Source organism: Crotalus tigris, unplaced genomic scaffold (assembly GCF_016545835.1).
Source record: "Crotalus tigris isolate CLP2741 ecotype Arizona unplaced genomic scaffold, ASM1654583v1 scf7180000024282.1769268, whole genome shotgun sequence".
Classification (NCBI taxonomy): Eukaryota; Metazoa; Chordata; class Lepidosauria; order Squamata; family Viperidae; genus Crotalus; species Crotalus tigris.
The window spans coordinates 1,276,389-1,303,723 of NW_024100454.1; the positions used below are offsets into that span (position 1 = coordinate 1,276,389).

Below are 27,335 nucleotides of genomic sequence, written 5' to 3' on the forward strand. Positions count from 1 at the left end.
AGAAACTTCTAGTTATTTTTCCTAACTGGCAGTATTTCCGGATTTTTAAGCACAGTTTTCTTTATTGTTAAATGCAGGTTTAGAACAGGCCCATTTTGAAGGGTGAAGGCTGGTATTTGCTGGCACATTGTTCTGATGCTCCAATGCCTGCAGTTGGGTTTCTTGCCAGGCGCTCTCTGACAATATTTTTAAGTCGAGAAATCAACCATGCAAATATTTGAAGCATAGCTTAGGGAACAAGGGAATATATTCATCCTTACTATTTAGTCTGAAGGTAATTGCTAAAAAGAAAATAGAGCAACCTCAACAACAGGTATGCTGACATAGTGATAGGTAAGAAAGCTAAAGAGTGTCCTTAACAAGGGAAATTGGAGCACCAGTCAGTTCATCTTGAGGGCCCAGCTGTAATAATAATGAGATGTATTTAGAATTCATGGAATTATTTCAATAGTATCACTGGTGTGGATTCAGAAAATTCCAAAATGTTCATTTTTTTTATTAAAAGTTTTACAAATTTAATACAATATAACCCAAACCGCTCCCACCCCTTCCCCCCCTCCCTCACTTCCCAGAGCTGATTACAGGGTAACAAATAAACAATCATAATCTAACTAACATTACCCACCTGTACTATCAATCAAACCATAACATACTTTAACTCCTTTTCAAAACAAATATTAACAAATTAAAACATAAATAATAATATAATTAAACCATAACACTAAAAATAATATAAATTCAATGATATTAAACTATTAATAATAACCTAAAATCTACTCATAAGCAAGATAATACTTTTCAGTCTCATATTTCTTTTGAATATAATCAATCCATCTTCTCCAAACCGAAATGTATTTTTCTTGTGAATGGTCCTTCAAATAAGCGGAAATTTTCGCCATTTCTACTAATTTAGACACCTTAAGTATCCATTCTTCCATAGTAGGCAAAGAATTTTTCTTCCAATATTGCCCCTCCAATAATCTTGGAGCTGTTATAAGATTCAACATCAAATTAATTTCTTTGACATCAAAATCAACCATGATGCCCAACAAAAATAGTTGCAAAGTAAACTTTATCTTTTTCTTAAAAATCTTTTGAATATTCCACCAAATCTTAATCCAAACAGCTTTTATATCTCTACAAGTCCACCAAATATGAAAATAGGTTGCATCTAAGCTTCCACATCTCCAACATTTCGGCTGTAAATTAGGATACATGCGGGACAACTTTTGGGGATCCAAATGCCATCTATAAAACATTTTATAAAAACTTTCTCTTAAATTTTTCACCTGAGTAAATTTTACATTTCTATCCCAAATTGTCTCCCATGTATCCAATAAAATCAGTTCTTGAATATTTTGAGCCCATTTAACCATACAATCTTTAACTAACTCCATTTCGGAATCTAGTTCTATTAAAACATTATAAATTCTCTTTATTTGGGCTCGAGTTTTATCTTTAATCTGTTTTATCAAATTCACATCCTCTAAGGTAATACCAACCTTTTGACAAAATGTTCATCTTTTAAAATACAAATAAAGAGACCTGTTGCAATACACACACACACACACACACACACACACACACACACACCAGAGACCATAATTGAAATAAGATTTCGAGCGATAATGGGCAATGATCCATTAAAATGTCTTTTGGTTTGTAAAATCAATCATGTTCAAAGTCTTTTTCAATTATGCGCCTAAACAAGATGGGCCTGGTCTACAAAGATATTAATTATTGTAATAAGTTGGGAATTTCCAACTTATCAAGAAAGAACCAGTGAAAGTAAACAATTAAAATAATTTTTGAAGAAATTTGTATAAACACCAAAGAACAGACTATAGATGCGCCAGATACACTTAAAGCACTCACAAATTAGAATGGCATTTATTTTAAATATGAGTTGTGAGGGAAAAAAGTATACATGAGAAAAAGCAAAAATACACATATATTTTTTTCCTAAGTCCTAAAAGCTAAAATGTTCAGGAGGAGAAACTATTTTGAGAAAAATATTGACAATTAAGTTTAAAAGTACTGTTTCCCAGAGGCATCTTTACGACAAAGCAAAGAAGCCAAGATGGCAGCTGCAACTGATGCCCTGCTCCTTTGTTAGTGCACTTCTACATACATACAAAGGCACCCAAAGAATCTGGCCCTCCTGTGCCTTTTGACAGCAGTTAAGTGCATAAGAGAAAGATCCTGGAGATAAAATAGTTATAATCATGGTAGCCTATTATTATCATCAGCATGTATCTTTTTTTCAGAACAAAAGAGGAAACTGTCTCTTCATGAGCTCTCCTTATCTGATGGATGAGCCCTCTTGTGAATTCTCATGAAGGATCGATGGAATTTCCCTGGTTTGCACTGTGGATGAAGGCAGGTGTTTGCTGGCAAGTTGTTCTGAGGCTCTAATATATGCCGTTGGATTTCTTGTCAGGCGCTCTCTGACAATGGGCCCCGGAGGCTCTACAATGAAACAGAGAGCCAGATCTCATCATCTCGACTCTCGTCCAAATATCTTGACAGCTGCAATCTTCACTGGTTCCACCATTTTTGAATTTGGGGGCGCAACAGCAAGAGGAAAGAAAGACCCATGTCAACTCTGCCCCTGACACCCCAATTCAGCTTCAATTCCTCTACAATGCAACACTGATACATCTCATCAGAGGTGACTGGGGTTGCTTGCCTCATCAGTTCATCTCAGAGATCATCATGCACGCCCTCTAAACTGGTCAATAAGGGCAACATCTCTGGCATGATCCCAGACGACATCTCTGGCCAACAGTTTAAAAATCTATGATGAACAACCTTATTCTCCTGTAGCCCTTTTGGAATTTTTGAATCTCCTAAGGATTCAGAATGGGATCCTTTGAATGGGATTGCTGAAATGGCTTCTAAATCTCCCAAGGAAGTTCTGGAAGTTGTCCAGTAATAGCTTTCTATCAACAGTTAATACTGTTGGTAACAATTAATACTTACCTACCTACTGTATCTATTTAAAGAGAGCTTAAATAAGGATACAATACATTTGATTTTGCTGACCAATTTATATGTTTATCAACTGGACATAAATTCTTCTGGTTTCCACACACATAACATGCACATAAAAATGTACAATCTTTTTTGAACAATCGTTCTTGTATTCTGGTATGCTGTGAGTCTTGGACACATTATTAATTTATTGTCATAACGGCAATGACGGCTAATATATTGAAGGCTTATGATGCAAAAGCGATATGGTATGATTAATCCTACTGGTCAGTGATTAAAAATAAATAAACTTTGGTGGCCCTTCTATCCACAAAAGCATTTTCAAAAGGAGCCAAGACTTGGTGGAAATAAGAGGACTGAGAAAGAGAACATCAAAGATGCTTCCCCATGTGATCAGAAAAATTGCAGAGGCCACAAAGGCAGCAGGAGGGGAACCAAACATTGAGCCAAGCACCCAGACAGAGAAACACAAACACATTTTTTAAAAAAGAGAGAGAGAGAAAAAAAAAAACTTGGAAAGTTTTCACAGAAAAGAAAGTACCCCGATCCTGCCAGTTCTAAAGCCAGAAGAAAATGTGCTGCTCTCTCTCACTCTCTCGCTCTTTTTGAAAAATAAATGGGAGGGGAAATTGGCCCATAAACACCAATGTGGAAAAACTGACAGACTTTTGAAAAAAGCCAGATATCTACATGGATTGCATGAATAAAAATTTGTATAAACATGGGAAGACTCAAAGGAGGGGGGGGCAACAAAAATCCAAAGCTTTAGGGGAAGATTCACTTGGTTTGGCAGAGGAGTTCAAGAGATAAACCATCACTGCTGTAGTTGTTCCACTTACATATGATGCAATAGTGAGCAGACCTCAGCTGAAAACTGTGATACTAAACAAAAAACAGATCAAGTTGTTTGAAAGCTCACTCTGAGCCTTGGATCCTACATTTTGATTAAGCAGTCATGATTGGCATAATGTCTACCCTGAGCCATTTGGAGGGAGACTTACTTTTTGACTTCCTCATTGTTCCTGTGTCTTTTGATTATGTCTCTTGCCTCCCTGAGAGAGAAGGAAAAGTGGGTCGTGATGCTGGATTCAGTGGCATGTCAGTTTTTTTTTTCTTCAAAGTATTCAAGATGCTTCCTAATTTAGCAAAAAAAGATAAATGCAGGAAGAGGTGATCAAATAGGCAAGATTAGGTTCACATCCTGTCCCATGTCAGCTTGCTTTTGGCGTAACATATTGCAGGAGATTGAACACGGTAGCTTATAAAAGGATGACTTCTAGCTTAGTATCTTGTATAAGCCAAATCTAATTAACAAAAATAATGTTAAACCATAGGGTAGTGTGATATTTGACTTTAACCACTACTTTGTGAAAGTGTCACTTGAATAATATTTGGTTTTAGTGGAATAAAATTTGAGGGATGAAATAAGTGGGGAAAACCCTTTCATGAGATGATGTCTGGTTAAAAATCAGGACTGAAGTAAACAATGGACATACAGAATGGAGGTGTGTAAGAAATGAAGTCTTCAAGGATTTGCTTAAATCCCTTACTCTAAGGCTGTAGTGAGTATGGTTGGACCTGTGTGTGGATGACACTATATTATTCAGAGGAGTGGACACAGAAAGGATTTCTGAGATTATCTTCAGAATTGAAGAGATAACAAAATGAAAACCAGGTAAAAGGAGGTAAAACAATATGCTGCACATTTGAATAAAAATATCCTAATATTTTCTAGATTGAGCTGGCCATGATAAGCCAGGAAGGGGTTCTGGACGGGTAGGAATTAGGAAATAGTTCAACTGGGTGACAATTGGAAAAAACATCATCAGGGACTCCAAAGGAAAAGATTTGGAAATCAAGTGTGCTGATGTCATAAAACATTGGGGTGAAGCTATACTAAGAAACAGGCAGATGCACAGAGATTTTCACTCTGGTTTTCAGGGTATTCTAAGAAAGAACTGAAAAACAGGATTCAATATGGATAGCTCATCGGGACCAGAGGTTTAGTCTTCCAAGCTTTCGGACTCATGCTGGAGAGAGTGACACATTCCAGTAAAGATAAGGTCCCTGACGATGGGCTCCAGCATGAATCCTAAAACTTGGAAGACTAAACCTCTGATCTTAATGACCGATCCAGATTAGATCCTACAACATTATCCTGGGACATGTATATTTGCCTTCATTCAACTGAAAAACAATTTAGGTTTTTCAACCCCTGCTTAAATGGCTCATCAACTGAGTGATTGGGCACAATATGAATTTACATCATCACACAAAAGTTTTGCCATTTCTCCACTAGGGACTGAAAGCGTCATCATAGCACCATCTTTAATAGTGCTAAAGACTAAAGTGGCATAAAGCAACTGTAGCTTTGGCACAGCAGTGGTGGGATGATTGGAAGATGCCACAAGTCACATATAAGGCAATTAAGCAAATCTGGCATTCTGCTCAGGTTCCAAAAGTAAGCATTTTTCTTCCCTGTGCCATTGCTTAATTTCTATAGAATTAAAGCAATGGCAATTTCATGGCCAAGGGCAAAAAAAAAAAACCAAAAAAAAACACCACCCACTGACTCATGAGACACAATTGCCTGTAGTAGAATAACTTGTAAGCCTCCCAGAGTCACCTTATAGTGAGCATAAAATGTAATAATAAATAAAAAATAAATAAGAGGAACTTTGACTCCTTTCTTAAATTGGACATAGTCCAATTCAATTCTTCCACTCCTAGTAATTAGTACTTCAGAATGAAATGGAATGAAAAATAATGAAATCAAATTTCTAGGTCTTGAGGGTTTTTCCCTCCCATATCTTGTGCAAGAGCATATACTCACATTCAAAGTATGAATGAGTCAACGTGGATAAGCCAGTGTAATTTGTCTTCTGCCTCCCAAAAGTTCATTATGATTTATCACTGAAACTGTGCAATGAGCTCCATTGTGTAAATGAAAGCTGAAGTCATCAAGGCTTTGCTTTCTCAGCCATTGTCTTCACTTTCTCAGCTTTCCCCTAAAAGCTGGAAGCTCCCTACAGTGTAGACTTTTCGCACAGAAACGTTCCCCAGGGAGCCCTGTCAGTGTGTGTTTATCTCTCACTGGATATGTTCACACATTTCCAGTCATGATTTGCTTGCCTGATGCTTCCTCTACATGAGCAGCAGAGCTGCAAACCAAACACACATCTGTGGCTTTGTTTTCTAGCTGCAAATGTCACACAATGATTGCTTTTGGTCAGAAGAACCATTTGCTGGATGTTTGTTTTCCTCGTAGGTTTCTTCTGTGGGTTTTGAATGGAAACAACAACCCCAAATAAAGTGCAAAGACCTAGGTTGCAACTGGGTTATTGAGGGGAAGAGTCATTTAGTAGGTTCATGGTTAAACTATGGTTGGCAGCATGTGTGCCATGGAAATACCCTCACAAAAAGGCCGACCAAACTAACTCTTCTTTGATATCCATCTTCCTAAAACTTGGCTGAGTTCCTTACAAATATGTCTAATCATTATTTTGCTTCATTTTGCAAAAAATACAAAGCTTTTCATGTATGTTTTTATGTCATGTGTATCTTTCATCATACATGGAATGCCACACAAAATAAAAGAGGACAAATAAGGATAGGTGTGACCTCTCTTAGACATTGACCTAAGCCAGATCTACTTTGCTTCAGTCATGTTGCTATAGCCTTAGCGCACATCTTTATCGGCTTCCAACAAACAGCAGGGAGGCCTCTACTGATGCCAACAAAAAGTCTTTTCAACCCTCTGAAAGTCAGAAAAAGTTATTTTCCACCAGCTTCATTTCTCTTTTCTCTGGAGACCCTGAAGATGGAGGAAGAAACAGACTAGAACGAGGGCTCTAAGAAAAGGAGAGGATTTCTGGAAAGTGGCTGGTTCTATCAGCTTCTAGCTGGGTACTCCAATACTGGAGATTTTTAAGAAGAGATTGGACAACCATTTGTCTGAAATGGTATAGGGTCTCCTGCTTGAGCAAGGGGTTGGACTAGAAGATCTCCAAGGTCCCTTCCAACTCTATTATTCTGAAAATAAAAAGTTGGAGCTGGAAAATAGTGGCTCTAGGAGTCTTTCCCTCCATTGAAAGACAAACAGGCTGTTTGTGGGTTTGTGTAACATCACTGTATTTGTGCAATGTTATGTTATACAAATGTTTCATCAGTTTTTTTTGGGGGGGAAGCGTATTTTCTCTTGTTGATAGCTTTACTGCTTCTTTTTCCTTTGTTCTAAAAAAAAGGTGCATTTGGCAGGGACTGCAAGGAAGAGCAGAACGGAAGTGCAATGATGGCTACAAAGCAGACACAGTGATAAATGCATAGAGGTTTTCCTAATTTCTAGATCTGTTCCACATTACTTCCTAATGGAAAGAGGTCTGATGGGAAAAGAGCTGGCGTGATATGCCTTGATTTATGATTTCATCCTTTTTCTTCCAAAGAAAGGATTTGTACTTTTAATCTCACAGGCCAGCTAAAATTAGAGACAGACATGAGGTGCTCCGTGCACAGCTTTGGATGGCAAGTTTTTTTTTTTTCTTTCTTTCCTGTTCCTGAAGCGGCTCCGACGTTGTCATCCTTATATCAAGCTTTGCTCTCAGTGCCAACTTTTCCTTCCCCCTTCCTCCTCCTCCTTCTCCTATATTTGTGTGTATTCAGAAAGAGCCAGCATTCGTCGGCTCAGGAACTTCAGTTCCTGGGCGGACCCCACACACTCACACAGCTGGATTTGAAACAGCTGGGTCTGCCTCCCGTTCCCTTTTAGCGAGGAGCCCCACAAGCCCTGGATAGGTTGGCTGGCAGAGGATGAACCGAGTAGCACTGCAAAACTGGGATTTGATTGCTGGCAAGATCCAGAAAATGGGTTACTGGAGGAGGCTTCCTCAGCTTCTGCTACTGCTGCTTCAGCTCCGTAAGTAAAGAACAAACTTTCACTGTTTATTTTTCCTTCTCTTCGCTCCATTCTCCTCTGTGGGTGATTAGCTGAAGGAGACGGCAGAGATGTTGGAGAATTTAGAATAAAGCTGGCTTGAAAATCCAGTCTGCCTCTTTTCAGCGAGCATTTGGTAATTCACTTCAGTTCTTCAGGTTCTTAAAGGCAAAACTGTCATTGCCACAGCCAGGTCTGGGTCCAGTATTAATGTTATGCCTGAGAACTTTGCAGTTCAAAATTGTTGATAACATTTAACCAGACTGAATCCAGCTGAGACGATTGGTTGAATGGTTGCGAGTTCAGCATATTTGAACGCTGAGATAGCCCTCTTCATCACCCTCTTTTTCCCATGCCCTTTCACAGATCTAGGCAGAGAACTAATTAAGCTTAAGTAAACTAACACAGTTGAGAAGTGAAAGGCACGTTTGGGCAACAGCATTTTACTATTTAAAGCTCAGCACAGCCAGTTCATAAGCAAATAATTCCTTGTTGCACACATTCTGTTTATGTGTCTATAATGGTCTGTTACAATTCTCATGCCAGACTTTGAAAGAAAGTCCTACCATACTACAAAGGCTACCTCCTTGGTTTATAACATGAAGGCACTCACCCAGAGATGCCATATGCAAGTCAAAAAAAAAGTATACAGACTTCTCAGATGTTATGGTACGTATGTAACGCCTGCAAATACGTATTTATGTAGAGTTTGTCAATCTAACTGACACACCCCATTTCTACTAAAACCAGATTGTTCATTATTCTGAGGAATCACATGAGCACTTCCAGTAAAGGACTTCTTAAGTATTAGGCATGCCAATCCTGTGCATTCAGTGTCCTATGGGTAAAGTCTGCTATTCACTGTGCTACTTATTCCAACTTCTTTTGAAGAACAGACCTCAAGTCTGTTCTTTGAAATTAACCTACCAAACTAGAACTAAGGAGAAACTTCCTAACAGTGAGAATAATTAACCAGTGGAACGACTTGCCTTCAGAAGTTGTGGGTGCTCCATCACTGGAGGTTTTTAAGAAGAGACTGGACAATCACTTGTCTGGAATGGTATAGGTCTCCTGCCTGAGCAGACCTCCAAGATCCCTTCTGACTCTGTTATTCTGTTATCTACAGATAGTTCTTGTTTGGCAATCTTTTAGAGTCCAATTATATTAGCATAATTTACAATACTGTTTGGGCAGCATTCCTGCCATCCAAAATCCTACACAAGCTGGAGCTTTGTGGCACAGTTTCTTATGTTTCTCCTTGATTGCTGAACTGGATAATTAGATTGGTGATGAACCACTGCATGTAGGAACCTATACTTATAAGGTTACACAGAGTTCTCCATATAGGCCTAACCCATCTTATCCAGTAGTAATCATTACAACTTGCAGTAGATCTGCAAGGCCTCAGGAAGAGGCACTACCTGAGATATTTTAAAGATACTTTTGAGATATTTTTAATTTGAAAAAAAAAAGCAGAGGATGAACTTCCTGCATGCAACTAAGCTATGACTCTTGCCTAAATAGATTAATCATTTTTACAATGGTGTTTTTCTGCTTTATCCTCTTCCAGACATATTGATATGTACACATAGACATCTTTTAACATGGTAGACATGGAAACTAGAAGGTGGAGATAGAGGGTTTATTTATTTATTTATTTCCACTAAAACAGCCTTCCATAAATCTGATTATGGATGTGTGGAGCTGCAGCTCCTGTCATATTCATATGGCTGTGGAGTTAAAGGAATTAAGTCCACATGAGGACACCAGTTGGGAAGGCTGCTGTATGTGAACGTCTCTGGTTGATGCTAAATTGGAAATCCAGAAAATAGAAAACAGACAGAAACGAAGAGTTGTATTTTATAGGATTTTGTGCAACTTTCCCCAAGAAGTGCTGCACCACCCCTACTTAGAGGTCTTTTAAGAATTAGATGAAGTTCCAATATAATTCATGGGTATCGTCAGTTAGAAATTGATAAACCAAATTAAGATTACAAGCCCTGAAGCTTACCTGCACACCTACAGAATTCAGTGCATAGAGTTGTGCACAGGAACAGATTGTCAAGCAGAACCTTCCACAATCTGATCCAATGCACATCTACTTGCAGAGACTGAAGGTAAAAGAGGAGAATAGTTCAAATCTTTCTCTTGTGTTTCAGTGAGATACTAAGCGTTGCTGAATGCTGGTCATAAGCATCTTCATGCACTCCAACTATCTTGACTATAAAATGTAAATCAAATTAAACTCAACTGCTCTGTTTGCATAAAGTAAAAATAAATCCAGGTAAACTAGGGCACCACCATCAGTGCTCTCAATACACAACACAACTTTCTGGATCATATGCCGTTATTTAACTTTATTGTTCTTCCAAATAGAGCACTCAGCACTTTGGGTTTACAGAAACTGTAATTAATAAGCAAATTTCATTTAAATTGGTGGCTAAATGAGGACGAAACGAAAGTCCGAGCATGCTTCCCCCCTCTCTGTCTTTCCCTTTGTGAGAACTAGAGAGGGTCAAGTTTGAGATGCTTTCTCAAATTACATTTCTGCCTTGGACTCAAATATTTTTTATCTGACTGTTATTTTGATTGCAGCTCATCTTTATGTTCCTCAAGGTTATTCCTACTGCCCATTATATCACATCCCGTAAGTGTTGCCCTGAAATGTTGCTATCCAATGGGGCCTAGGAAGTGTGCGTTATCTATAGCAGCTCCTGCCCTACTGAAGAACTTTCCTCCTGGGGGTTCAGCAACCCCCAACCTTTTACCCTTTCAGAAAGCCATAAAGGGCTTTTCCTTTCCCCAGATGCAAGGGGAAGCTTGGAGCTTCCGAGGATTGTATGGATAGATGGACTGGAGGTGGAGGGTCAGACACTTGGGGGTTTTTTTTGTTCTTTGTTTGCTTTTATTCTTCTAGCAAGTTGTCCACAATTGTGTTTTACCATGGGAGGCAGCATACAAATTTAATCAATCTGTCAAATAAACACATCATTAATACTGCTAAAAGTAAGCAGTAATTTTATTCATGTCTGAAATGTTTTGCATTTAGGTAAACTTAGGATGAGAGGCTATGTCTCTAGCAGATGGATAATCAATTCAGTCTCTGCAGCAAATCAGATACCTAGAACAGGCAATCATATAAGATCAGCTAAGCCTCCAGAACTTTAATTTCTGTCTTTAATTTGCAAATGGGCATCTTTCCAAAGTCACTGGAAAATGCTGAGGAATATTCTCACCAGATGTACAGGAAGATAGTCTTTGGGTTGCTCTCCATTTAGCACATACTTTTCTTCTTCTATCATCATTATCATCAACTGCCCCTCCCTCCTCACCACCACCCCACTAGTATCATCATCACCACCATCATTGTCTTCAATCCATTTCACAAAGAAAGTTATCTAGTCCTGCCCAAAGCAAGGAGACACGGATTACTTAGGATCTTCCAGCAGAAAACTTTGAAATTGAGTCAGTGTACTTGACATATGCCATCCCCAGGACTGAGCACATCCCTTTGTAGATAAGTAGAGGCACAAAGCTAGCTGAGTGTCCTTCGGTCAGTCATTTTCTCTCAGCCCTAGGCAGGAGGCAATGTCAAATCATTTCTGAAAATCCTTGCCTAGAAAACTGCAGGGACTTGTCCAGACAGTTTCCAAGAATTGGACCCGACTGAACAGAAGAAAAACAAACAAATTGAGAGCCACTTTGGTGTAGTGGTTAAGAGTGAGGGATTGTGAATAGAATAGAACAGAACAGAATAATAGAGCTGGAAGGGACTTTAGAGGTCTTCTAGTCCAACCCCCCCCCGCACAAGCAGGAAACCCTATGCCATTTCATTAGAATAGAATAACAGAGTTGGAAGGGACCTGAAGTCATCTAGTCCAACCCTCCACCCAAGCTATGCTAATCCCACTATGGGCATGAAGCCAGCTACTCTCAATCTGAGGAAGCAAGCAAGGGCAAAACACTTGTGTGAGTTGCATTCTAAAATAGCCAAAGGATGCCATGTTGATTATTCACATAATATATTTATTTCTCTAATACCTGATGAGGAGCTTGCATGAAGAACATGACTGAGTTGTGCTTGCCTCATGACAGGTTAATGCATCCCAATAAGCTAAACCAAATAAACCATTTTATAGTTTGGTATGTTTGGTGCGTGAAGTCACTTGGTTGGGGTTCAGTCACTAAGGCAATTCAGGATTGTACAAAGCAGGGTCTGTTCATCACTAGGAGGAAGTAGCTATCAGGAAAAGTTCCAGATTTACTTAGAACTTTATTGTAGCAAACACCAGATTGGGGAAGCCAAGCTTAGCACACACAACAGGATTTCCTTTCTGTCTGGAGGATATCATGGTTTCCATCTCTGATACAGCAGTCACAAAGTCATCAGAGATTTCTTTTCTTGATTGGTGACCATAATAGTACTTTCCATCTTCATCCCTTGCTCTCCCTATTTGTGCAACTATCTTTTCATCAATCACCTGTGTTTTAATCTTTGGTTGTTGGGCAGTTGTGCTTAATTGCTATTGGGAAACAGCACTTTCAAAGACCACAAAAACTAGATAGCATCTAGGTCTAGTGTCTGTTGATGCTATTAAAATAAAAACAGGAAAAAGAAGATAATTAGAGATCTTTGAATTATGTTTCCTGCAGAAATAACTCAGACTTTGTCAAGTGAAAAAGGACACTTAAATTTTGTCTAAATAGATATTTAAAAATACAAAACAACAGCCCTATGTTATGCTTTTCATTTATAATTTTGCAGTTTGCATGTGTTTTGCTTGTGTTGTTATGTTAGTAAAATCCAAAATGAAGACCCAACTCAATCGAAGATCCAATGTTTACTACAGCAGAATTCCCCAATCTTTCCGGCTTTACAGACCAGCAGGGGGAGGGGGAAGAGGGTATGGTTCCGTGCGAGCAGCTGGCAAGTCCACAGGCATGTGCACAGCTACATTTGCATGAGTGGCGGGCACGGGCACCCATTGCTTGTGCATCGCTTGCATGTATGCGCTTGCCCCCTGGTCACACAAGGGGGGGATGCATGCGTTTGCCAGAGACTTCCATGGCCCGGTTCTGAATGGCTCAAGGACTGGTAGTGGGCTGTGGGCTGGGGAGTGGGGATCCCTGTACTATAGGATTCTTCAGATAATTTTACTTGAAAGCCTGGTATCAAAACTGAGTGCATTTTTTTTTCCAATCAGCACTGTATTTCTCAAATTTGATAGTTTTGGAGGCTCTTTGGCTTTTGAACGACTATATTGAAATGTCAGCTGAATAAGTTTTAAGATCTGATATAAGCAGTTATTTGGAGCAATTCATCATTTATTAGTAGGGCTTAGATTGGAGTCAATATGTATAGGATTACAACAGAATTTTGGACACCAAATAGTTAAATAATCCTTTACACATCTGTTTAGTCCTATGGCACCAAGTAGGGGGTACTGCTATGTTTTTCATCCACAACGGTATACAATATGAAATATTGTATTATAATAATATTATAATACTATATTGTAATATAAATAGTACATTATATTATATTGTAATATAAAATATTATATTGTAATATAAATATTATTATTATCAAATTTAAAAGAAAGTATATCCAATATTTCACATTAAAATATAGGTAAACAAGGTAGTGGCTCTGAACAGTGAAAGAATCTTTTTTATGTTTTAACATGGCGCTGAGTAAAGGGATATGTTTCTCTGGGTAATATGCTGAAATGAAAATGGTTAGGGATAAAGCAAGGGAGCTAGTGGGGGGTTTTCCCCACTAATGAGCCATTCTTATTGGGGTTGAGTAGTTAGGCATGTGAGGAGAGAGAGATGGAACATTGGGTGGATGAAAGACAAACAACATGAGAACATAGGGAGAGGTTGAGAGAGCCAGGAATTGTGATATTGGCTGAAGTTCTGTGTAGAAGATAGAGGTTGACTGCAGACCTTGCTTAGAGATGGTTGGCAGAGAGGAACTGAGGCAATGGAAAGCTGTGTAAAGACAAAGCCTGATAACAACTTTGACCTAGATGTTCTGGAGGTAGTGAGGGGCAGCAAGTTGATAGTGGTAATGGAACATCACTTACAGTAGATGCAGCACTAACAGGAAGACACCTTAGGTCAGGGGTCTTCAAACTTGGCCCTATTATGACTTGTGGACTTCAACTCCCACTGAGGAATTCTGAGAGTTGAAGTCCACAAGTCATAAAAGGGCCAAGTTTGAAGACCCCTGCCTTAGGTGGTCCAACAGTTGTGGCTGTAGCGCCACATATTTTCAGCAAGGATGAGTTCTAAAAAGGAAGTCAACATTACAATAGCCTGCAAGCAAGCCACCATAAAGTTGTAAGCAGAAGCTAGAGAACAACAGGAAACAGGAATTGATGAGGAAAACGGAGAAAAGTTGCAGGAAAGAGGTTGGAATTACTGTAGTGGTGAAAACTATCCCTCGAAAGAGAAGCAGTAATTGAGAATAGGCTCTCTTTGAGGCTTAAGTAAGTACAGAATGGGGAGGATGGAGGCAAGTTGCATGGGATGTTGTTGGGAGCTATATAGGTAAGGGGATGTTAGTGAGAAGTGATGTAGATGGTTATTGAGATACCTGTAGAGTGACACAATTAAGAGCAGTCATTGAAACTGTGTTTTATTTTGGGATATGGATGGAAGCCTGGTAGAGGCAGAGGAGCGTGGTGCATCTCATTGTTAATTGTCCTGAGGGAGGACGGGAGCAGAAAGTAAAGAGAAGTAGAGAGGAGGATGAAAAATTGAGGTTCTGATGACAGAGAGGTATATGGCAGGAAGCAAAGATCAGGCTTCCTTCAGAAAAGGTAGATTGGAAAGCTGAGACCAATTCCTACTTCTGGTCTTCTGACTGCATCGCAGGAGATAGATAGTCATCCAGAACTCTGCAAATGACCAGAGCCAGAGTTTTACAGATAATCAGTTCTGTAATTCTGGTGCAATTCAGGATGGTGGACACCATCTTTAAAATCTTCTACGGCTTTGGGCAAGGGTCTCCAAACTTGGCAACTTTAAGATTTGTGGACCAACTCCCAGAATTCCCCAGCCAGCTATGCTTCTGAGATCTGAAGTCCACAAGACTTGAAGTTGCCAAGTTTGGAGACCCCTAGCTTAGGGAATGGTTATCTCAGAGCTTGCCTGCTATGAGTGGAATCTCTCCATCTGGCACATTGAGCAAGAGAAGGCATGTTAATGTTAAGAGTCCCTCCAGTGCCAGTGGAAGACTACCTTAAGGGACTATATTCTCATGCCTTTTCAATAATGTTCCCCCCCCACCCCGGATCCTTCAGGGCAACCTTCTCTCAGATATCAAGACTATCTCTTTCTTGTTAGGTTTTTGAATAGGCTGGTTGTTCTGGAGAGCATGGGATGAAGAGATGGAATATTGAACTATCTCCAAATTGTGGATGCTTTTTATTCTTGGTTGTTTGCTCATTCTTTGTTGTTGGTATGGTTTTTAATATTATCACTGTATCAAGGTAGTAAGCTGTTCTGAGTCTCCAGCATGTAAGGCCAGAACGAACCAAAATATTTTAGGGGCACATAAATCTGACTGGAAAAAAAAGCAAAGTAAAATGAAACAAAACAAGCCGGATGAGCAAAATGTTTTTGGGTATGTGCCTAAATAAAAATAAAATTGGAACAAGCTTTATTTCTAAGGCAAGATGTTTTCAGAATTAGTGGCAGTACAGAATAGGATTACTTTCATAGAAGTGGCACAATAAGTTCTCTATTGAAATCGCATCTGTCAGATAGCTGTGTATGTAAAATGGCATAATCTTAGGTATTCTAGACTTAGAATAAAATAGAATAGTACTTTTGCATGGCCAAGAGCTAGTTTACTTCCAGATAAAAAGATATAGAAATGGATTTTCAGCCTAAGATCTGCATATATATTGCAGTATATGCCACTTGATTTTTATGTACAATAACAAGCAAAAGCTTAAGACCACACCCTACTCTTCTGCCCCGTGTATATCCAAATCAAGCACATAATTTCCTTTTTGGGATAAAGCCATTACAGCAAGAAATCTAAACTAGTGTCAACTGAAAGAAATAAACATAAAACAGTTTATTATAATAGCACTAATGGCTTTGAAGTTGTGGCTTTTGAGATTACATTCCTTCAGAGCTGGAGAATTGCTATTAAGATTTTATCCACACTGGGGGGGAGGGGAGAGAGAGAGTGAGTGCACAGGCCATGCAACCCAATTGCAGGAAAACAACAAACTGGCAAAGAGCTCCTGATAATAAGGTGACCAACTTTTTTTCAATGAAAAGGAGGACCCAAATAAATCGAAGAAAAAATATCGTAAATAAAAGAAACATTTTATTCATTGCAACAATAATACAGAATACACTATAATATGATAAATGCATAATAAAAACATTTGTAACAATAACATTTTATATTGTAATTCTGCTTACATGCCGCACCCCCGCCTGCAGCCGCCCCGCCAGCACTGCTGCCCTGCCGTGTAGAGTGGGCCTCGCGGCTCCCAAAGCACCAGCTGTGCCGGCTCCGGCCCCGGGGGGCAGCCCGCTGTTGACACACCCCGCCTGCAGCCTCCCCGCCAGCACCACCGCCCACCCTGCGCAGCCCTGTGTAGAGCAGACCCCGTGGCTCCCACAGAACGGGAAGCAGCCGGCCACCGCCGCCCCTCACACCCCCAACCGCAGCAGTCCCACCGCCCCTGCCTCTTGCACCCGCAGCAATTATTTCCCTAGCAGGGCCGAAGATCAAGAGAAAGTCACCGTGGCATCGCCGCTCCAGTCTCCTCCAGGTATCTTCGGGACTAACTAGGAGATGGTGTAGTTGGGTAGCAGGGAGGGGTGCAAAGTTCCTACCAATTCGCCTTCGCTGCAGACAACTTACATGTGCAAAGTTTGCGGCCAGGTGTTTTGGCACGCTCAGCAGAAATTCCTATTGGCTTTCGAAAGCCAATAGGGGAAGTAGCACAGCTCATGCAAAAGTTGAAAAAAAAACCATCAAAAAAAGATGCCGGAACGCCATTCTGAGAGTTCTATGAGAAAAAAAAGCCCTGCAGATTAGTCTTCAAATATCGAAAAGGAGGACATGTAGGAGGACACTTTTCGAGGGAGGACAGAACTCACAAAAGGAGGAAAGTCCTCCCTAAAGGAGGACGGTTGGTCACCTTACTGATAATCAAGTTTGTCTTTAGTTAATGCATATGACATATCTGTAGATAATGCCTATGACAATTGTGGTTTTTGAGATTATAGTACATTCTTTCAGAACTGGAGAACTGGATAGAATTCTCCTTCCTCCCCAATATGACTTCTCCAAATCTGCTAGGAGTTGGGCAGGAGACACGTTGGGAGAGTACAAGGAACTCTATTTGCATAGAAACAGCGGACCAATTACACTAATCAATTGAATTAATTATTAACATTGAGAAATAAATTTAAATTTCTGGAAGATAGAAATGGCATCAGCTGAAAACTGGACCAGAAACAAAAATATGGTTGGTCCTGGATCGATCTGATTGTTGTTGCTGTTAGAAATCATTATACCCCTCTCTTCATTTCTTCTAATTTAGTGGCATTTTTAAGAATAAGGTTCATCACTGAAACAAAACAAGTTGAAAAACTCTGAGCTTATTGGATCACAGAACTTGATCTCTGAGTAACAGCAGCTGCCTTGCTCTGACGTCTCTGTGTAGGCTCATCAAAGTTCCACCAGATGGCAAATGGAGTGGCTGTCAAAAATTTCCAAACACTTCGCAGGCGATTCATCTAAATCAGCAATAACCCATTTGCACTTAAAACAGAGCACAAGCCCCCATTTCTCATGTGTGATATACATAACATTTCTGCCATATTTACTGTTCCAAAGATAAGGCTAGATCTCTTTATGTTGTTCTTTTCAATCCTTTCAGACAGATTTATATCTTCTGAAGAGAAGATATGAGCTTAAGTCTCCAACACAGGATTTCCAGTTGAAAAAAGTCAGTTTCTATAGTATCATTTAGTGTGTTGTTGTTCAGTCATGTCCAATTCTTCATGACTCCATGGACTATAGCATGTCGGTCCCCCCTGCCCTCACTGTCTCCCAGAGTTTGACCAAATTCATGTTCATTGCATCAATGACACTATTTAACCATCTCATCCTCTGCCATCCTCTTCTCCTTTTGCCTTTAATCTTTCTCAACATCAGGATCTTTTCCAAGGAGTCCTCTCCTCTCATTTGATGGGCAAAGTATTTATGCTTCAGCTTCAGTATCTGTCCTTACAAAGGATAGTCAGGGTCAATTTCCTTTAGGATTCACTGACCTGATCCCCTTGCAGTCCAAGGGACTCTCAAGAGTTTTCTTCCACAACATAGTTTGAAAGCATCAATTCTTCAGTGCTCAGCCTTCCTTATAGATCATTCAGTACCATCATTTGAAATGCATTCTACTGAGGCCAGTGAGATTTCCTTCCAGGTGAAGTGTGCTTGTCTTTGTAGGATCAGGACAAGACAACCTGCTGTGTTATGATTGTGGGTTGCAACAAATCAAAAATATTTAAGGCTAGGCAACTTGGTGCCTTTGAAGACATTTTGAATTACACTTCCCCCAATCTGTTGACATTGACCCAGGTGGACTGGGCCTGATGACTGCAGGTTGTCTTGTCCTAAATTATACAAATGCAAAAAAAAAAAAAAAAGTAATTCCATGCATGCAATTAACTATGGTTTCTGTTCTCAGTAAGGACTTCTTCTTTATGTCCTCTTTTACCACTTAGGGCAGTGATGGCGAACCTTTTATAGACCGAGTGCCCAAAATGCAACCCAAAACCCACTTATGCATCGTTGGGTGACGGGTAGGTGTGGCCCATTGGCTGGGTGTGGCCCATTGGCTGGGCATGGCTGTGTAATAACGGCAGACTGGGTGGGACTAAAAAGTTCAATCAATCAATTCCAACTTTGCAAGATCTTTTTTTTTCAGTGAGAAGTTGAAATTGACTGATTGATTGAACCTTTTATTTTGCACATGGCGGTGGAGGCCTAAAGCCAAAAGGTTTTATAAAACCCAGCTGAAGGCCTAGGGCTGGGGTAACGGCGTGCGTGCCCACAGAGAGGGCTCTGAGTGCTGCCTCTGGCACCCGTGCCATAGGTTTGCCACCACTGACTTAGGGTGTTGAGGGATCCAATAAGGACACAGCCTAAAAATTCCTAACAACATCCCCCCAAAAAGATATTGTACAGAAATGCTTTGTATTTGTTACCACCACATTTAGAATACTGATAGACAGAAAAAGTAGGTCTTGTCTTCTTCAATAAATTTAGTTGTAAAGCTGTTTATTATGGAATGTTAAAAACATTTGCTAAATTAATACACATGCATTCACATGAAAACTGGATATAGTTAGAAGGATGGATGGGATGGATGGAGATGACAGATAGATGATAAATACTATAGATAGATAGATGGATAGGATAGATAGATAGATAGATAGATAGATAGATAAGAGAGAGAAAGAGAAAGAAAGAGATACTCTGTCTATCCTAGCACCAGCTCACTGCATCAACCCAAAATAAGATTCTTTCCTTTTATGTTACTAATGACAGAATTTATTTCCATGATTTGGGAATTTTTAGTGACTTCTATATCTCAGACATAGTTTAACTGCTTTAAAAAACTTTTTGTTTCTCGTTTTTAATCACACAAATAAATCCTTTGCAAGAAATAATTTGGGGTTGATGAGGTAAAATGTTAACTCTTTTCACCATTTGCTGCACAAATATCAGTTTGGAACAGCTTGAAGGTTATATAAACTGTTTTCATTTAATGGTACCTGCTTAAATGTGTGTCTGTATGCATGTGTTTGCTTTCTGATGTTAATCTTGAAATATTTCCTTGGATTTAATCAAAAAACTCCAAGTCAATGGAAATGTTTCTGCTAGTACCAGCAGGCTTCAGCGCAGGTCATGGATCAAATGCTTCTTGGTTTCATTTCTTTAGTATAAGAATGCTTCTCTTGTCCCACTTTCTTAAGGATTTGTTTTGTTCACTAGTCTGATTTTTTTGCCTCAGTAAAATTGTGATCCTAAATCAATGTATGAGAGGAAACTATAGTAAACTTGAGCTTTATGGAGCCCCAAGCTGGTTTGATTACCACTAATATTTATTACTTGGGCTGCCATAGTGCATATCCTCTTACCTGGGAATAAGACTGTATTTATCTTGATTCTAGAGTAAATGGAGAAGACTCCCGCTTAATATTTGATATATCCTGGATCTAGCTGTGCAGATTTAGTAGAGATGACAGAATCTTCATTTTTCAAAATTGTGAAGGATGAGTTGAAGCCTGCTGGTCCTGAGGAAGAGGACAAGACCTCAGTCCCACTGCAGTCTGGAGTCCTTTCCTTCCTGGTTCATGAATACCTCCAGGAAAATAATGGGAGGCTGAGTCAGAGTAATGACAAAGATATCGTTGAGTGAGAGAGTGAATGAGGGGGTGGTACTTCCTACCTTGAATGAGATAGTCGTGCATCCAGGAGAAGCGATTGCTCAACCTGGAAATTTTAGATAACTATCAGTTGGTTTCCAATTTTCCTTGAAAAGTCATTGATGGGCCTATAACAGCGATAGTGAACCTTTTAGAGACTGAGTGCCCAAACTGCAACCCAAAACCCACTTACGTATTGTCAGGTGCCAGTGAGTGTGGCCCCTTGGGGGGTGTGGCCAATTGGGTAAGCGTAGCCCATTGGGCCGGCGGGACTAAAAAGTTCAATCAATCAATTCCAACTTTGCGAGATCTTTTTTTTCCCACGAGAAGTTGAAATTGAATAATTGATTGATTTTTTTTTTGGCACATGGCGGTGGAGGCCTAAAGCGAAAAGGTTTTATAAAACCCAGCTGAAGGCCTAGGACTGGGGCGACAATGTGTGTGCCCACAGAGAGGGCTCTGCGTGCCACCCGTGGCATGCGTGCCATAGGTTCGCCATCATGGGCCTATAATAGCAGAGGGCCCTGGAAGAAACAGATTACCTGGACCGTTCTCAGTCTAGACTCAGGTCCAGGTATGGAATTAAATCCAGAGTCATCACTATCATATAGATAGAATTTCTCCATGATGTCTATCTTTAACTTGTGTTTTCAGGACTCCCAAGAGACTGTCATCAGCTTGCTTCTGGTCATTCTCTTCTTTCTGCTTTTTCCAGAATTAGAGCCTTTCCAGAGAGTTGGAATTTTGCATAATGTAAATGGAATAATTTGAATCTGGCCGTTTGTGCCTCCAGTGAGAACTCTGGGTTGATTTCTTTGATGATCCATTGTTTTGTTTTTTTGGTCAACCTGGACCATGGTATTCTCAGTCTTTTCAGCACCAAAATTCAAAGTTGCTTCCATAAATTGTTACAGGGAATACCATATATGCCGGCGTATAAGGCGACTTCAGCAAGCGTTAAAATCGGTGCCAAAGACGGGGGTCGTCTTATACGCCAAGTCGTCTTATACGCTGGAAATACTGGTAGTTTCCGGCGTATAAGATGACGTTCTAGGAATGCGACTCGGCGCCAAAGATGGGGGTCGTCTTATACACCGGGTCGCCTTGTACGCCGGCATATACGGTATTATAGTTTGCATAGTTCTGCTCTTTAGATTCCCATAGTTTTTACTTTTTCAACTATTTTTTTTCCTGTTAATAGGATAAGATCCAGGAAAGTCAGTCTTTTTCAGTGTTCCAGAAAAAATATGGTCAGTAAGTCCACTAAGAAATTCTTGGAGTTTTGTAATCTTGGCTGAGTTGATTTTCCAGTGTTAAAATTAATAATTGGTCAATAACTTTAGGGTCTCTGGGGGTACCAAAGCTTCTGGAACATCCTACAAGGATCTAGGGGCCACAAATTGTACAGAAATAGTCAACAGAAACTAAATTTTCACAACTTTGCATTTAATCTCTCTCTCTCTACCACCCTCCCTCTCTCTCTCTCTCTCTCTCTCTCTGTGTGTGTGTGTGTGTGTGTGTGCATGTATCCAAGTTTGCAAATTTACATCTGGATCTGTGTTAAGCTTTGGAAGACTTACAGTCATTTCATTTTAATAAAACAATGTAAACTGAATGGACAGCCTTAGGACTGAGCGGCTTCTCACTTTACCGTCTATCATTTTTTTTCAAGGAGAAACATGAGTATATATAATTTTCCCCAGAAACCGACTGTCAATTAAAATTATACTTTAGATCTAATATATCAATTCCATCAGAGGAACCTAACACACTTAATATGAGGTCTCACTATTCCAGGAAAGAAGAAACCTTGATTTATTTACATATTCAAAGCTGAATCTGCTTCTGATCTGAATTATTCCCCTTCATCTTGAATTCTTTCCACTTAGATGAAAATCAGCTTGACCCCTTTAAAATCTACCATCCAGCATTTATCCTTCATACTCTAACCATAATGTACCAGACATATAATATAGACAGATCCAGGGTAATATAGTGTTTAAAGAACTGAAATAAGATTCAAAGTTTTAGATTCTAGTCCATCTGTAGTCATGGAAACATCCTGGGTGGCCCTGGGCCAGTCCTTCACTCTCACCTCAGCCTACTTCATGGATTGTTTGAGAAGAAGCAACGGGTGGAAACTAACCAAGGAGAGAAGCAACCTAGAACTAAGGAAAAACTTCCTGACAGTTAGAACAATTAATCAGTGGAAGAACCTGCCTCCAGAAGCGGTGAATGCTCCAACACTGGAAGTTTTTAAGAAGAGACTGGACAGCCACTTGTTCAAAATGGTATAGGGTTTCCTGCCTGAGCAGGGGGTTGGGCTAGATGATCTCCAAGGTCCCTTCCAACTTTATTATTATTAGTAGTATTAGTATTAGTATAACTATCTTGAAATTATTTGGAGAAAACCCAAGAAAGCATCAACAATAGCAATAATTCTGTATATTAGCTCATTGGTAGCTGTATCATGCAAACCGGCAATAAACAATGCTGGGATAGCATGGCAAGAATTGTCCATTGGAATTTGTGTAGAAAATTATTGTCTGCAAAAAACAAAACTATTGGGAGCATGAAAACCTCTGAAAACGTTTTTACAAAAAGCAAACAACATTTTGTGGGATTTCAAAATTCATATTGACAGGCACATCAGAATGTAATAGACACTATTGTTATAGAAAAGAAGAATGTGTGATCCATTGATGTGACAATACTGGGAGGCAGTTGAATTGCTGGAAAACAACCAGAGAAAGTAACAAAGTACTATGATTTACAAATTGAAGTCAAAAGGGTATAGAAGAAAAAAAAATCACTTTTCATATTGATTGTCACTGGAGCTCATGCTACAGTACCAGAAAGATTCACCAGATTTCAAACATTTTTAACTTTATTGGACTTGACACCACTAGTTTTGCACAATACCACCTTTAGTTGGAACACTATACATTTTGTGGAGATGCCTCCAATATTAAGTTCTTGACCAGGAACTGAATCATGGCAGCATTATCTGGTTGATTACATTGTGACATTTGCACAACAACAACAATATAACAGCAACAGAAGCAACCATCAAGTTACTTCACTCATGTGCATCTATCCAGAACTTTTTCTAATTGTATACCCAAATTTCTGAACTAAGAATCACATTTTTTTTTTCAGAATTCCAAATGATTGTCAGGACACTTTTTTCAAGCTCTCACACCAGAAACAGCAGTTTTCAATGCATTCCTGCAAACATTTTTTGAGAACAGGAGAATATTTTTTATTATTTCTCTAATTCTATGGATTTAGAATTAGATTTGGACAGAGATGATATTGGTCACCCAGATGAATGAGCCATATAGTGACACAGGCAAGAGAAGTGCAACTGTGTTGTTACTTTTGGTTGTCTTGGCATATTTCAATAATTTTAAACGCATTTTAACCCAGTGAGGGAGTGGAAGGAAGGAGTTATTGTCTGGTGATGCATTCTTCATCTCTTGGTCTCTTCCCAATAGGGTCACCCTCTCCCTTAAGGAAAAGATTTGTAATCTGGGGAATTTCCCTATCCAGGATCAATGCTGGATGGTTGCCCATCATTGGCATCCTTCACTCAATAGACTATGGCATCGTGCCCTGGAAAGAGGTCCTAAAGCAGCATCTGGTGTGGCTAAAAAGGCCAGTTTGAGAATGGCAGTCCCTTCTACACTGAGGGCAGATACAATCTGTCCCCTGACCAGCCCCCAGATTTCGCTGGTTCCGGACTGCCTCTTTGCCTCAGCCTGCCGCACAAGTGTCCCTTCAAATTGGAGAAGGCCATGCTGCGTCTTTGGCCTCCAGGCTGAATGATCAGAGGTCAAGGATTCCCAGCTGTTAATGTCCATTCCCAAGGCCTTTAGGTCCCTCTTGCAGATATCCTTATATCGCAGCTCAGGTCTCCCTCTGGGGTGCTTTCCCTGCACTAATTCTCCATATAGGAGATCTTTCAGAATTCAACCATTAGCCATTCTCATGACATGCCCAAGCCAGCGTAGACGTTGCTGTTTCAATAGTGTATACATGCTAGAGATTCCAGCACATTCCAGGGCTGCGCTATTTGGGACTTTGTCATGCCAGGTGATGCTGTGAATACGTCGGAGACAGCGCATATGAAAAGTGTTGAGCTTTCTCTCCTGCCGTACAAGTCCAAGACTCACTGCAGTACAAGAGTGTGCTCAAGACTCAGGCTCTATAGACCTGGATATTTGTATTTTCTGTCAACTTCTTATTAAGCCATACTTTCTTTGTAAGTCTGAAAAATGTGGTGGCCACTTTACCAATATGTTTATTCAGCTCAGTATCTAAAGAGAGAGTGTCAGAGATAGTAGAGCCGAGGTACACAAAGTCATGGACAACCTCCAGTTCCTGTGCAGAGATTGTAATACAGGGAGGTGAATCCACATCCTGACCCATGACTTGTGTTTTTTTCAGGCTGATTGTTAGACCAAAGTCTTGGCAGGCCTTACTAAAACGGTCCATAAGTTGTTGAAGATGTTCGGCAGAGTGAGCAGTAATGGCAGCATCGTCAGCGAAGAGGAAATCCCATAGGCATTTCAGCTGGATTTTAGATTTTGCTCTCAATCTAGGGAGATTAAAGAGTTATCCATCTGATCTGGTCCGGAGATAGATACCCTCTGTTGCATTTCCAAAAGTGTGTTTCAAGTTGGCGTGAGGACGCAGCCCTGCTTCACTCCACTTCAAATGTCAAAGGAATCTAATGTTAGGCCATCAAAAACAACAGTGCCCTTCATATCTTCATGAAAGGACCTGATGATGTTGAGGAGCTGACATCCAATCTTGAAGAGAATTTTATATAAGCCGCCCCTACTAACCAAGTCAAAAGCCTTCGTAAGATCTATGAAGGCTACGAAAAGTGGCTGTCTTTGTTCCCTGCATTTCTCCTGCAACTGTCTAAGGGAAAATACCATGTCAATGGTGGATCTGTTGGCTCGGAATCCACACTGTGATTCTGGATGGTTGTCAACATTTGTGGCAAGAGGGGGCTGTTATCAACTTCATCTGATAATCCAGTTGTGTTTTTCCATGGAGGCCAGAGGTAACAGATGACAGAATAACTTGAAGGTAGAATTATTACCACGTACTTTCCATGGACAGCTCTTCAAGAGAGGTCTGTGCAGGTGACAATGGCAGAAGAGACAGGGAAGGGCATAAATGGTTACTTGGCCTCAGGCAGCATAATATCTTGGCCAGACTCTGTTCAATTGGTCTCTGAGGAGAACACATTTATTAGTTTGGTTTTGGTCAAGTTACTTTCTTCCTCAACAAAGAAGCCAACATGTCATTCAATTTCAGCCAAGCAGAACCAACCTTTTCTTCACACAGTAGACATAGCAGTTAAATTCATTTAATGTACCAAACAGAAATAAAAATAGTCACCTGAACTACAGTTTAGCATTGGGGGGGGGGGAATCTGGACATTGTGTCTTAGTCAACAAACCATCACTTGTAGCCGGTGGCTTTAACAGATGTCTGAACTCCATCTCTGTTAATAGATACCCTTTTTACCCTGTCTGAGAAGTCATCATTCAGAAATGCAATGGATCTGGGTGGGTATTTCAGATTTGTAGGAACATTGGATTTTTCTTTTGAGCCATACTCTTTCTCTCTGTGATTTATCTGCTCTGGAACACAGGGCAGAAAAGACCAGTGCAGATATGTGAACTAAAAGGGTTGAAATTAATAACACCCTTAATGAATTTCATTTCAGATGTATTTATAGCCTATGGAATAAAGGTACAATTATTTCCAGAAAAGATCTGATTAGTGCAAATGATCACAGAAGTTCGACAGAAAGCCGGCGTAGAACAAATGCCTGAAGAACCTATGCTGGAGTGGGGTTGAGGCAGAAAGCAGCTAGGAAATCTGCAATAAGCATCCATACTTTCAACATCTGTATTAAGAACATGCAAACATAAATTGAAAATTTGGATGGGGAGAGAGAATCCTCTTCCCCTACCCTTGAGATAATCTTGAGTTAAAAAAAAATGAGACGATAGTTTTCATGCATCCTTACAATATATTTAACTAACATGCATCCCCCACTGTTTTCGATCATATTTATTCTGTGTAATGTTAAAATATTTTATTAACATAATTCTTTTAACATAAACACAGTCGGCCACCTGTCTGATCAGACACTTTCAATCATTATGGATGGATGACTCCTTTTCATACATTCCTAACTTTATGGAGAGAAAGGATTGAACTGAGCAACATAGACAACATAGACAACTCCTTGCTGTTGTCACAGCTGTACTTTTTCTAATGGTCCGCATGTAAAAATATATCCCAGGCCTGCTCCATGATAACCTTTTCCCTTGGCTATAATGTTTCTGGATTCATTTGTGTAGAACACTTGGAAAGCTGAATTGGCTCTTGATATTGATGGTTGATAATTTGAAAACATTAAATTAAAATAGTGGACTAATGAGATTGAGAAATTAGGGAACCAGTCAGTTGTCTAATGGACCATGATGACCAAGCTCGCAAACATAATTCCTCATAAACCAAGAATCCCCACCTTCCCAATGGGGATGTCATTGATTGATGGATTGAATATATACCATCAAGTTGTTTTCAATTCCTAGCAGCTACATAGACTGATTTTCTGCAGGGAAAAAATTCACAATATGGGCACCACAGCAGAAGAGGGCCACCACCTAGAGCCAACCAAATGTAGCTCCCTACTTGTAGGAACCTGTAATATATCCATTCTGGGAGATCTGATGTGACAGGCAAACGAAATCAGAGAAAGGTTCCATGCCATGTAGGACTTGAAAGGTCAACACCAACATCTTGAATTGAACTTAGAAACAAACTGATAGCCAATGCTGCTTCCACAACAGAGGTGTAACGTGTGCTCTACCAGAAACACACATAACTGCTTGTGCCCCTGCAT

The 27,335-nt window shown here is 39.9% G+C and overlaps 1 protein-coding gene across 1 annotated transcript in view; it reads left to right on the forward strand.

The window, feature by feature from the left end:
- The first annotated feature begins 7,297 nt into the window (after positions 1-7,297).
- Positions 7,298-27,335, forward strand: part of LOC120299217 (TGF-beta receptor type-2-like) — a 65,900-nt gene continuing 45,862 nt past the window's right edge. The window contains exon 1 of the mRNA XM_039323808.1: positions 7,298-7,906. Within this exon, the coding sequence (XP_039179742.1) occupies positions 7,801-7,906 (106 nt within the window). The 5' untranslated portion in view covers positions 7,298-7,800. The remainder of the gene's footprint in view (positions 7,907-27,335) is intronic.